This window comes from Brassica napus, chromosome A4, assembly GCF_020379485.1.
Source record: "Brassica napus cultivar Da-Ae chromosome A4, Da-Ae, whole genome shotgun sequence".
Taxonomy (NCBI): Eukaryota; Viridiplantae; Streptophyta; class Magnoliopsida; order Brassicales; family Brassicaceae; genus Brassica; species Brassica napus.
Genome location: NC_063437.1, coordinates 18078692 through 18091016, shown reverse-complemented (window position 1 = coordinate 18091016; position 12325 = coordinate 18078692). Strand labels below are relative to the sequence as shown.

The 12325-nt window shown below is 28.4% G+C and overlaps 2 protein-coding genes across 2 annotated transcripts; both read left to right on the top strand.

The window, feature by feature from the left end:
* The first annotated feature begins 1402 nt into the window (after positions 1 to 1402).
* LOC106450196 lies at positions 1403 to 3372 on the top strand. Its single transcript, XM_013891848.3, has 7 exons — positions 1403 to 1503; positions 1591 to 1662; positions 1892 to 2038; positions 2187 to 2351; positions 2468 to 2521; positions 2612 to 2758; positions 2926 to 3372. Exons 1-7 carry the CDS (start codon positions 1432 to 1434, stop codon positions 3295 to 3297), a joined length of 1029 nt encoding a protein of 342 aa, XP_013747302.2. The 5' UTR covers positions 1403 to 1431; the 3' UTR covers positions 3298 to 3372.
* A 6042-nt stretch (positions 3373 to 9414) lies between these two features.
* LOC106363056 lies at positions 9415 to 12274 on the top strand. The gene is made up of 7 exons (XM_013802863.3): positions 9415 to 10333; positions 10415 to 10486; positions 10708 to 10854; positions 10991 to 11158; positions 11283 to 11336; positions 11545 to 11691; positions 11860 to 12274. The coding sequence occupies exons 1-7, from the start codon at positions 10262 to 10264 to the stop codon at positions 12229 to 12231; spliced, it is 1032 nt and encodes a 343-aa protein (XP_013658317.2). The 5' UTR covers positions 9415 to 10261; the 3' UTR covers positions 12232 to 12274.
* Positions 12275 to 12325: the final 51 nt, after the last annotated feature.

Sequence of the window (12325 nt, the reverse complement as noted above, 5' to 3'; positions counted from 1 at the left end):
CTGACTAAAGACTTTTAAATTGAAATAACATAAACATTTTTTGGATAATACAGTATATGCCCTGGACAGAAGCATTATAAGCCTCGGCTTCTGGTCGTTGATAATATATCAATGTTTCGGCCAAATTCTTAATTGTATCAGCAAGATGGTCAAACTAACTAACAATTCTCCCTGAGGTGACAGGTTCGACACTTTTTGGCCACCATTTTTATTTGTAGGCTTCCAACCTTTGTTTTTGTAGAAATTTTCAGGCCGGACCTGCTTATAATGAGAAAAATGAAGTGCTCCCTACAGATACAAATGTTTGATTTTAAAAGTTATTCACACTATTAAAAAATTAAATATTTATTTTTGTCTATTACTTTTTGATTTTAGGTTTACCTAATTTATTTATTTTTATTACCGAAACAATTCAACCACTTACCACTTTACAATTTGATTTTGATTTCATTTTTAAAGCAAAATGCATTAATTAAATGTAGAACGTTAATCTTTTGCATACAAGAAAAAAAACTAAAACACGATACATTTATATGCGGAGAGAATAAGAGCTATTTAAAGAGTTATTTTTAAGGCTCGACTTCGAACTCCTAAGTAAGATCATTGACAAACATATAAAGAAACTCAGTAATTCACATCAGATATATGAAATTGTTGGAAGAAAAATTTGATAGCATTTTTTATTTTTAGTACGATTTACAAAAATTATAGTTCAATTCTAACATACATGTTTGTTTTCTTAATATCTTCAAGCTCTTTGCCAGTAAAACTTACAAATTTCTCGCCATCGTTTTGTTATTTTAGCATTCTACAGCCACGGTGGCAAGACCGACGTTATTTACGGTTGATGAATTTTACAAGTTAGCCATATCATTTTAGTAACTCTCCAAACATATTGGAATATGTTATATTTTTTCTATTTGAATAAATACGGTGATAGTATGGTGGAGATGAGTATGAACCGCTAGTATGGATATGGTGAGTATGGGCAGCAACGCATTCTCGAGTCGTCGAAGAAGTGAGATGATCTTGATGCGTAGCGTCGTTGTTTGTTCCTCCCGGATCTGTTCAAAACAAAAAAAATAAAGAACTGAAACTTTGGTCTCTTTATCAATTGCGAGATTCAAATGAATAAAAAATCCTAATAAACCCCACCCCCCCCCCCCCCCCCCCCCCCCCCCCTCCCCCCCCCCAATGATTTAAAAAGGTTATGTGTCAATCTTTGGAGAGTTTCTTGTGTCATTATTGTATTGATTTGGTAACTAAAGATATTGACCAAAAAAGGCATATCAACTTTTGGTATGTATACAAAGTTGAATTAATTGAATTAATTGCAGTGTTTGAACGTTGACCTCAGTTGGCTTACATATACACTGAAAGTAACGTAGATATAATTAGATAAAATTTGAGAGAAATAAGGAGAATTTATCAATGGCATTACGTCTAGTTTTATGTCTATGTGTTTATCTTCTGTTTACTCAAGGTGCAGAAGGAAGTATTGCTGTGAGAGTCCAACTTCTTTTTGTTTGTTCTATCCTCAACTCCATTTTTTCTTTAATTTAAAACTTCTCTTTAATTGTGTGTTTGCAGGATTTTGATTGTGTTGAGATTTACAAACAACCGGCTTTCCAACATCCATTGTTGAAAAATCACAAGATTCAGGTGGGATAGTAAATACTAAATTATGCATGGTACATATATGTGAGATACAAACCTGTTCCAATTAAAGATATAATATGAAAGTTTACGATTTGGATCTAAGAGTCTGGATGCCTTCATACAAAAAAAGTTTAAAATCTTTGTAGAAAATACTTTGATTTATAGACCTTTGAGAAACATCAAATATAAAGGATCTTATTTTTCTTTTGTTTTTCTGTGGTACTATATATAGGAAACATTCAGCTCATATGAGGATCTTGAAAAAAACGACAACTATGAAAAGAAAGAGCAATGTCCAAAGGGAACGGTTCCAATCTTTAGACAACGAAATGGATCCGAGAGCTTTCATTTGAACACACCCGAGCATTTGGGTCAACATGTATATCTTCCACTTCTTAATTGCTTTGTAAATAGTTACAAAAGTCTCAATTATGTTTTTTTTTTCCTTTTAACAAATTCTCATTTAGTTGTTAAGACATTCTAGTAATATATTTCTTTAATGACTAACATATTTTTTTTTCTTACAGTTTGCAACAATTGAGACCATGTTAGATGGAAGTATCTATCGAGGAGCTGAGGCTGAAATAAGTGTTCATTCTTTAAGTTTGCAAGATAACCAATATAGTAAAAGTCAAATCTGGTTAGAGAATGGACCTTCAGGTCAACTCAATAGTATACAAGCTGGTTGGGCGGTAAGTAAACTTATTATTTTTATATTTCATAAAATTATAATAATAAATATGTTTTTAGGAGAATTTATATTTTCAAAATTTCCATACATATCTAATTATATATGTTTACTTTTTAGGTGCATCCAAGATTGTATGGTGACAGTGTCACACGGTTTACCATATATTGGACTGTGAGTAAATTATAGTTATTGCTATTCATATATGAATAATAATTATTCACGCACCAAGTAGTATTATAAAATTTCTTTTTTCCATTTTAGGGAGATGGCTATGGTAAAACTGGGTGCTACAACACACAATGTCCTGGTTTTATTGTTTTAAGTCAAAATCCCAGAATTGGAAGTCAGTTTTCAGGATCATCTATCTATGGAAAAACAAGCCTTTATTTTACACTGCAAATATTTCAGGTCGGTTTCTCTTCGTTCCTTATAAGAATGTTAAACAGACTTTTAAATTAAGTTTTTATATATTTTTTATAAATAATTATGGTGAATAGTTATATCATTTTATTGTACAATTGTTTGACTTTTGAGATGCTTTCTGAAATAGTTTGTTGTTGTTTCATATGCAATAGGATGTCTCCAGTGGAAACTGGGGACTTAAACTAGGTAATGAAGTAATTGGTTACTGGCCCAAAGAGCTATTTACAGAGTTAAACAAAGGAGCTTCTCTGGTGAGATATGGAGGAAATACATTTATGTCCACCGATGAAATAAGCCCTCCGATGGGAAATGCGCATTTTCCAGTCGCAGATTTTCTAAAGACGGCACATTTTAAAAATGTCTTGATTATAGACTCTAACTACAAAAGAGTTTATGTTGAAGATAAAAAGATAAGACGTTATGCTGATATATTTGAATGCTTTAGGGTTACATATTGGGGTTATAGCAAATCTAGTGGAGTGTCTTTCTCTTTTGGAGGACCAGGTGGCAAATGCGGTGTTTGATGAGGTCTATGCATATATGTACCAACCAAACTATGTAAACTTTTAAAAATATAAATAATAAAGTCATTCAAAATATTTTTTTAATTTTAATGAAAATTTGTATAGTTATTAAACATTGAACATTATTACTAACCAAATAACAAAGCATACATTATCGTATTATTTGTGAATTTAAATCAAACATAAAATAAAAGGACACATCTTGCAGCAATAGTAAATAATTGAAGTCTATGCCTTTTCAACAAAATGACACGCTTATATTATAGAGGAAAGCTTTTAACAAATATTAATTGATATTAGACATTTTATACTAAAAAGAAGAAGTCTTTAAAATTGATAGAAGGAATATGCCTATGCTTTTTTAAGAAACAAATTTCATATATGTTTCATCATTCACATAAATCTTTTCACTACTATTTCTAATTAAATACTAATATAAGATATCAAAGATTTTTTTTTTTTTTTGGTAAACGACAGGAGACATGAGTCTCCTACTTTTTATTTCAAAACAAAATCAACATCTACAGGCAAACCCGCCGAGTTCTGGGCATCCCATTACAATCCTCCAACAAAACAGGAGCAACATGCTCTGGAGCCGACTCAAAATAATGTAAGCCAAACGGTAAAGAAAACGCATAGTTAGCTAATCCATCTGCTAGACGATTAGCTTCCCTATATACGTGAAAAAATTTATATAATTTATGATTGTTGGTGTATGTTACCATAAATTTATTTATTAGTATATTATATATAAAAGTACATATTTTTTGTTTATATGTAAATATCTATGTAATATATCATGGTTGGTGAATATATTAAAAAATAATTTAATATTTTTTTAGCAACCGAAGGGATTCACTAATTTAATATCATGCAAATTAATTGCATATATTGTTTTACTCTTTTTTTTTGGTCAAACCAAAAGATATATTAAAGGATAATGTTCAAGAGATACATGGTCTGGACCAGAATGCAAGTAAGCCTTAGCATATAAGTCCGTGGTTCCATGAAACTCTCTTTTGATGAAAGAAAAACGACAAGACACAAAATACGGTGATCGAGAGAGCGAGGCGATGTCCGAAAGCACTCCGTAGAGTTCGGTCGGAAGACGTCCCTAAATACTTCTTTCTCTCCATATCCCTCTTTATCCGAAAGCACTCTTTCTCTAAATACTTCTTTCTCTCCATATCCCTCTTTATCCATCTCTTCCCCTTCAAAAAAAATAACACAAAATCATTAGCCTAATATTTTTCTTATTTATTGTGAACTACACAAAACTATATATATTCATTTTTAAAATCACTCAAATGAAAAAAAAAAATTAAAACATCTTACACTTATGGGTTTGATCGATAGAAATATCTAAAAAACATTAATTCATATGTGATGCCGTAGAGTTTAATAGATAAAATCTAAATTTGTTCCTCTCTCTCTCTCTCTCTAAAAGAACATGTAAGGGAAAACAAAACGAAAGGTTGTCATGAGCTTACCCCAAATATTGATATTTTGGTCGTTGAGCCACTGATATCATATCTGTTAGAATTGATTCCCATTCTTTCTTTGCAATCACGATTCCTTTGAGATAATTCTGAAATATTAACTTGATCATGTTATGCATAACTTTTCAAAATCATCCATGAAATATAAAAGTAATATCTTTAGCTTAAAATATTCTCCTCTTTCTACTGCACAAGGAAGAGGACATATGATCATTTATTAGTTCATCTGCATATAAACCAAAATCAAAATCAGAAAACTGAAATATAATACCTTTACAGAAGAGAGAGAAAGAGAGATTCACTGAAACTGAAGATTATAAATAGGCACAAAACTATAATTGTAGGAAATTGCAAAGTCTACAGTTTCAAAAAAAAAATTGCAAAGTCTTTACAAACATCTATAGTTGACGGTATCAAGGCAACGTCAATTAAAATCACCGTCGTTAGGTAAAAACAATTAAAATCACCGTCAAAAGGAAAAACAATTAACGGAGACTGATGTTACACGGATCCCAGAACGTTCATTGATCTGCTGGATTGTGGACTCTCCATCTTCTGCCGTTTAATCAGCGATCCCTCCGACGTCGGCAAGAGAAAGATCTCTACGTGAGATAACGACGGATAAGATTCCGACGAATCAGTCGAGATAGTCAACGACGATGAAGGATGAAGCAAGGTGTTGATAGGAACATAATCTTTTAGAAGCTTCCGGTCGTGAGATGAAGCAAACTGTTGACGAGTTTCACAGAACCCAAAAATAAAGAAACATAATTTATTAGATAACCCACCTGGCAATTCTTGTTAAGACATTCTTTGACAACAGGAACATATCGGAAACTGAGCGACTCCTTTTTTAAATTACCGGAAAGTAACATTCAGACCTTGATATTCAGACCTTGATCTTCTGCGTATAATATTCTTGTTCTAAAATAGTTGATGTTTTGAAAAGTTTTTGATGTTTTAAAATACAAGATGTTTTTATGTTAATTTTTGTGTTATTAAAAATTATGTGACCAATTATGTTTTATAATTATTAGTTTGACTAGATTTTTTAACCGCGCTACGCGCGGATAAGATATTACATGTATTTCTCAATTCTAAAAAATAATGTATAATATTGTATTACATTATTTAAAGAATATAAAATAAGACTACATAACATAAACATATTTTTAAAATTTTATTTGTGGAAATCATTATGTTGTTTGATTATTGTACTTGATTCACATATTTGCATAGTTATTTGTGATAGATGAATAACTATATTTTTATTATCGGTAAATAATATATATTTATTATATAATATAATAAAAATAAAATTATTTACTTTTTAAACAAAGTTGTCTCATGTTGGGGATTCGGTTATAGACATATAATATTCGAAGGAGACATTTTTACAGTTATCAATCTTCTTAACAGTCAAGAAACAAATCTGAATATCAAAACAATATCTCATACGATCTCTTTGTGGAATAACTGTTCTGAAGAAATTGAATTTATGCATAAAAAATGACTGGAAATGATGTGCAGATGTGTTATCTAAGTCAGCTTTACAAAATACTACTATTCATAGTTCATATATCATTTAAGTCCATCATTTCTTAAACATCTTGAAATAACTGATGCTAATTAATAATCAAATTTTTCTAATTATCGCTTAAATATTTTATTAATATTGTCTAAGAAGCTTTCAATTGATATCATAGTTTAATTTTTATTAGTTTTTTTTTGATAATTTTAGAGTTTTTTGTATTTAAGATTTTTTTCCATATTAAGCTTATATTTCTTTCACATAATATATATATATATATATACATATATATATGTCATAAAAATTACCATCAAATCAGTTTTACTTATTTATTATTTTGTTTTTAATGAAAATACACTTTTAAATAATTTAATTTAAAATAAAATTATATATTAATTTGTTGTATTCTAACAATTTGATTGATTTAATTAATTTGTTTTAGTGGATAACTTAAAAAGTTTTCATATGAATCGGAGAAAGCAAGCTTATGTTGTTATATTATATTTATTTGTGTATATGGAATCTATATATATTGCTAGTGTAATAAAGAAAGAACATTATTTTTTTGTAACTTCAAAAAGATACATTATTACAATTTGAAATTAATGAAAATTGAATAAAATGGTAATTAAATAAATCTAATTGTTTTTTTATCTTCTTTAGTTGGATTCCCATGAAATGAAATCGATAGGTTAAACAAATGTTTCAAAATTTGTTGTGTTATTTTTTTGTCTATTAATTACAAAATTTATTGAATTGATATATTTAATTATTGCACCCTTAAATAATATTTTATTAAGACATTAGAGAACTATGTTTTGAGTTGTTTTGTCAAAATTGTACAAAAATCTATGATTTTTCATATTGGTCACGAAAATTTATATGTTAAACTTACTTTTACAAAATTCTTAACTTTGTCGCGAAAACAAAAATCTATGTTTTTCATATTTGTCAATGTTCTCACACTTTCAAAGAATATATTAGCTTAGTCACTTACTTATTTTTTTTTAGAAAACAAAGTATCGGAGTCTTGAAAGTTGAATCCATATTATTGTAAATGTACATAAGAATTTGTGATTACATATTTAGTGATTCTTGTATATGTGTCCAAGTAAGTTTCAATGGCTTAGTGGTATCTGTCCTATATTTATGTCATACTAATCCGGGTTCGATCCTTTCCTTTGCGTTGTTTTTTCATTTTTTACGAAAAATAAATGAGATGACGTGGTAATTTCGAGCTCTCTAATTGGACGATTATTTGTGCCTACGTGGACACTCTAAGAGGAGCTTATATCCCCCTTTTAGTATAGTATATATAGATTATTGGTTGCATTAGTTTTTGAAACTGAAGGAATATAATATACAAAACAGAAAATAAATTAGAAAGAGAGAATGATACTAAAAGCTCTGAATTTTCTTTTTGTAATTCAGTTTTGACAGTAACAACATCAAAACAACATCACACAATACCTCAAATCTCTTCTCCGAAAAAAAACTCATAATAGTTCATCTGTATATAAAACATAATCACAATCAGCAAACCAAAAAAATATATATATATATATATATAAAGCTTAACATTCAAAAAATAATAGAAATCTACTAATCAAAAGCAAGAAAAGTATTCACCGCACAAGAAAAATATTCCTAATACACTAAATTTTGGTTGTCCAGAGCATCTATAACCACAAGGTCCACAACCAATCATCTCCTTAGTCACTTCGTTTTGTGTTGAGAATGCATTATTTATATACTTTCTCCGTTTCATAAAGTTACATATTCTAGAGAAAAAAAATTGTTTCAAAAAAATCTTTTTTTTTTTTTTGCATTTTCAATGGATATTTTATTAACTACTCCCTCCGTTTCATAATAGATGAAATTTTAGTACTTTGCACACATATTAAGAAATTATCTTTTTTTAAACATAAAATCATTAAAATATAATTTTAAACTAATTTATTTAATTATAAACAAAAATAATAAAAACACAATTGGCTACATAGTTTTTGATAAAGTTAAAGTTACTTAGATATGTGAAAACATCATCTATTGTGAAACAAAAACAATCACCTAAAACATCATCTATATTGAAACAGAGGGAGTAATTGTAAACTTCAAAAATCTGAATTGCAGTTATACTTATTAGATTTTTATTGGCTTAAAATTATGGAACAAAGAAAATCACAAAAAGGTAAATTCAATGTGTTTTTTGAAAATGTGTGAAAAATTTAAAATATGTAACATTTTGAAACGGAGAGAGTAGTAAATTAGTATAGAGAGAGTAGTAAATTGGTGGAAGTTAGCTTTCATGATAAGCTATGAAGTACAAAGCATCTGCATATATACCAAAAGAAAAATCAGCTCTCGTGAAATATGTATATATAAAAGCTTATGTTCTAAAATAAGAAAAAAATATCAACATCAAAAGTTCAGAATAGAAAATTCAAATACTTCGTTTCTTCTACTGTGAATATCTTATATATAGTAAATTGGTTAACGTTTCTCAATGATTTAGCTAAGAAGTAGAATATTTTCTAATAAATTCTCAAAACATCTTATGCTTATAATGTAATATTATTTTTGGAATATCTTGTTGATAAAGCTAAATGAGAATATTTCGTATATAGATTTCACAGAATTTTTGTTGACAGGTTTCAATATAAATATTTAAATTTTAAATGCATAATTTTAAGAGAGAAAATATCTCGTCAATTGATTACAACTGATTTTTGATAAAACAAATCCACTATAGAGATTCAAATATTAAATATTGATAATAAGAAAAATAAATATAGGGATTAAATTGCAACAACCTTGATTGACAACTATAAATATTTAAATATTAAATACATGCTTTTGAATTAACAAAATAATCATATAAAGTTTTTTTTACAAATATCATATCTTAAATTTATAATACATTGACTAAAATTTCTAAAACTATAACTTATGAATCTAATATATGTATATATACATTGTATATACAATTTATAATATGATTAATCATATGATAATTATTGATAAATTTGTAGTATTAAAATTTACAATATAAAGTTATTTATTATATAATTTGACATAAAACTATATAGTTTATATAATTTTTTTATATTTCTCAAATATAAAATATCATATAATACATTATAATATGATAAAATTGTATAAAATCATATTTTAGTACAAAATTGCTTGTTAATAATGTTACAAAAGTAGTGATAAGATTGTATATAATAATAGTATAGTGATTTGACTACTTTATAGTATTGACTAAAGTGGGTTAGATTTAGTTGACGTTTATTTATTTATAAATCCAAGTTTTTGTCTAATCACATGTCATGTCAGCAAGTTTAAAGATGCTTAATGATTAAAATCATATAACTATTGTGAAATTATCTGAGTCACCATTGTGAAATAGTGATCTAATTAAATTATAATGTTTTCACTTAATCGTGTTCTTAAATAATAATATGATATAATAGCCAATATATATTGTTTTAGTTAATTCGCTAAAATAATTTTATTTAAAATTAGAATACATATCTTATTTATTCACCAATTTAGGTGAGTTGACTATTTCTTGATGAATAGTTAACAAATAAGCAAAATTGGTTTTATTCTTTACTATTCATTTGGTAACTAAAGATATTGACCCAAAAAACACATATCAATTTTTGGTAAGAATAACTAAAGTGTTTGAATGTTGACCTCAGACTTTGAATGGTGACCATCGTCTCGTCCCGCTCCGCAGTTAACAGTAACAAAAATCTCTACATACACTATATATATACATTTTTATAACTGTTAAAACCGCACCACAGTTGAACCGCTTGTCCCGCACCGCTCAAACCGCAGTCACGATTCGGAGCCTCAATTGGCTTATATATACACTGAAAAGTAACGTAGAAATAATTTGAGATCAAATAAGGAAAATTTATCAATGGCATTACGTCTAGCGTTATGTCTATGTGTTTATCTGCTGTTTACTCAAGGTGCAGAAGGAAGTATTAATGTGAGAATCCAATTTTTTGTTTGTTCTATCATCAATTTCATTTTTTTAATTTAACAATTTCTCTTTAATTGTGTTTTGCAGGATTTTGATTGTGTTGAGATATACAAACAACCGGCTTTCCAACATCCATTGTTGAAAAATCACAAGATTCAGGTGGGATAGTAAATTGCATGGTACATATATGTGAGATTGAGATACGAAACTTGTTCTAGTTAAAGATAGAATATGAAAGTTTTACTATTCAGATCTAAGAGTCTGGATCCGCCTTCATACAAAGAAGTTTTAAAGTTTTGTTGAAAATACTTTGATTTATAGGCCTTTTAGAATATCAAATGTTAAGAATCTTATTTTTTTTTCTGTGATACTATAAATAGGAAACATTCAGCTCATATGAGGATCATGAAAAAAGCGACAACTATGAAAAAAAAGAGCATTGTCCAAAGGGAACGGTTCCAATCTTTAGACAACGAAATGGATCCGAGAGCTTTCATTTGAACACATCCGATCATTTGGGTCAACATGTATATTTTCCACTTCTTATTTGCTTTTGTAAAGAGTTACCCAAGTCTCACTTACTATTTTTTTCCTTCTAACAAATTCTCATTTAAGACATTCTAATAATATATTTATTACATGACTTACATATGTTTCTAACAGTTTGCAACAATGGAGACCAGTATGTTAGATGGAAGTATCTATCGAGGAGCTGAGGCTGAAATAAGTGTTCATTCTTTAAATTTGCAAGATAACCAATATAGTAAAGGTCAAATCTGGTTAGAGAATGGATATTTAGGTCAACTTAATAGTATACAAGCTGGTTGGGCGGTAAGTAAACTTATTATTTTTATATGTCATAAAATAAAATAAGCTGGAAATAATAAATATGTTTTCAATAAAATTTCTATTTTTAAAATTTCCATGCATATCTAATTATATGTTTACTTTTTAGGTGCATGCAAGATTGTATGGTGACAGTGTCACACGGTTTACAATATATTGGACTGTGAGTAAATTATAGTTATTGCTATTCATATATGAACAATAATTAGCCTACATAGAATTAAAATATCAACACCTAGATAGTCTAAGATGACTATGACTGATTTTGTTTACTATTTTTTTTGGTCGATTTTGTTTTTGTCGATGATTGTCTTTACTATTTTATTCACGTACCAAATAGTATTACAAATGTATTTATTTTTCCATTTTAGGGAGATGGCTATGGTAAAACTGGGTGCTACAACACACAATGTCCTGGTTTTGTTGTTTTAAGTCGCAAACCAATAATTGGAAATCCGTTTTCGGGATCATCTGTATATGGAAAAACAAGCTTTTATTTTACACTGCAAATATTTCAGGTCAGTTTCTCTTCGTTCCGTATAGGATGTTAAATAGACTTTTAAATTAAGTTTTTATATATTTTTATAAAAATACTCGGGTGAATAGATTATATCATACTATTGTACAATTGTTTTGACTTTTTTGATGCTTTTTGAAATAGTTTGTTATTGTTTCATATATAATAGGATATCTCCACAGGAAACTGGGGACTTAAACTAGATAATGAAGTAATTGGTTACTGGCCCAAGGAACTGTTTACAGAGTTAAACAAAGGAGCTTCTCAGGTGATATATGGAGGAAATACATTTATGTCCACCGCTGAGATAAGCCCTCCGATGGGAAATGGATATTTTCCAGTTGCAGATTTTCTAAAGACGGCACACTTTAAAAATGTCTTCATTATAGACTCTAACTACAAAAGAGCTTATATTGAAGAAAAAAAGCTAAGACTTTATGCTGATTACGTTGAATGCTTTAGGGTTACATATTTAGGTTATATCGGATCTAATGGAATGTGTTTCTCTTATGGAGGACCAGGTGGTAGATGTAGCTATTGATGAGTTCTATATGTATGTGTATGTACCAACCAAATTATATCAACTTTTTAAAACATAAATAATAAAATACATCTAAAATATTTTTGCTTTCTTA

Bases quoted from the DNA above. Each gene is read 5' to 3' on its own strand.
- LOC106450196 (XM_013891848.3), top strand. From the start codon at position 1,432: ATGGCATTACGTCTAGTTTTATGTCTATGTGTTTATCTTCTGTTTACT. The intron at 1,663-1,891 runs GTGGGATAGTAA...TACTATATATAG, and splicing joins TGAAAAATCACAAGATTCAG to GAAACATTCAGCTCATATGA. The intron at 2,759-2,925 runs GTCGGTTTCTCT...CATATGCAATAG, and splicing joins TTACACTGCAAATATTTCAG to GATGTCTCCAGTGGAAACTG.
- LOC106363056 (XM_013802863.3), top strand. From the start codon at position 10,262: ATGGCATTACGTCTAGCGTTATGTCTATGTGTTTATCTGCTGTTTACT. The intron at 11,159-11,282 runs GTAAGTAAACTT...TTTACTTTTTAG, and splicing joins GTATACAAGCTGGTTGGGCG to GTGCATGCAAGATTGTATGG. The intron at 11,692-11,859 runs GTCAGTTTCTCT...CATATATAATAG, and splicing joins TTACACTGCAAATATTTCAG to GATATCTCCACAGGAAACTG.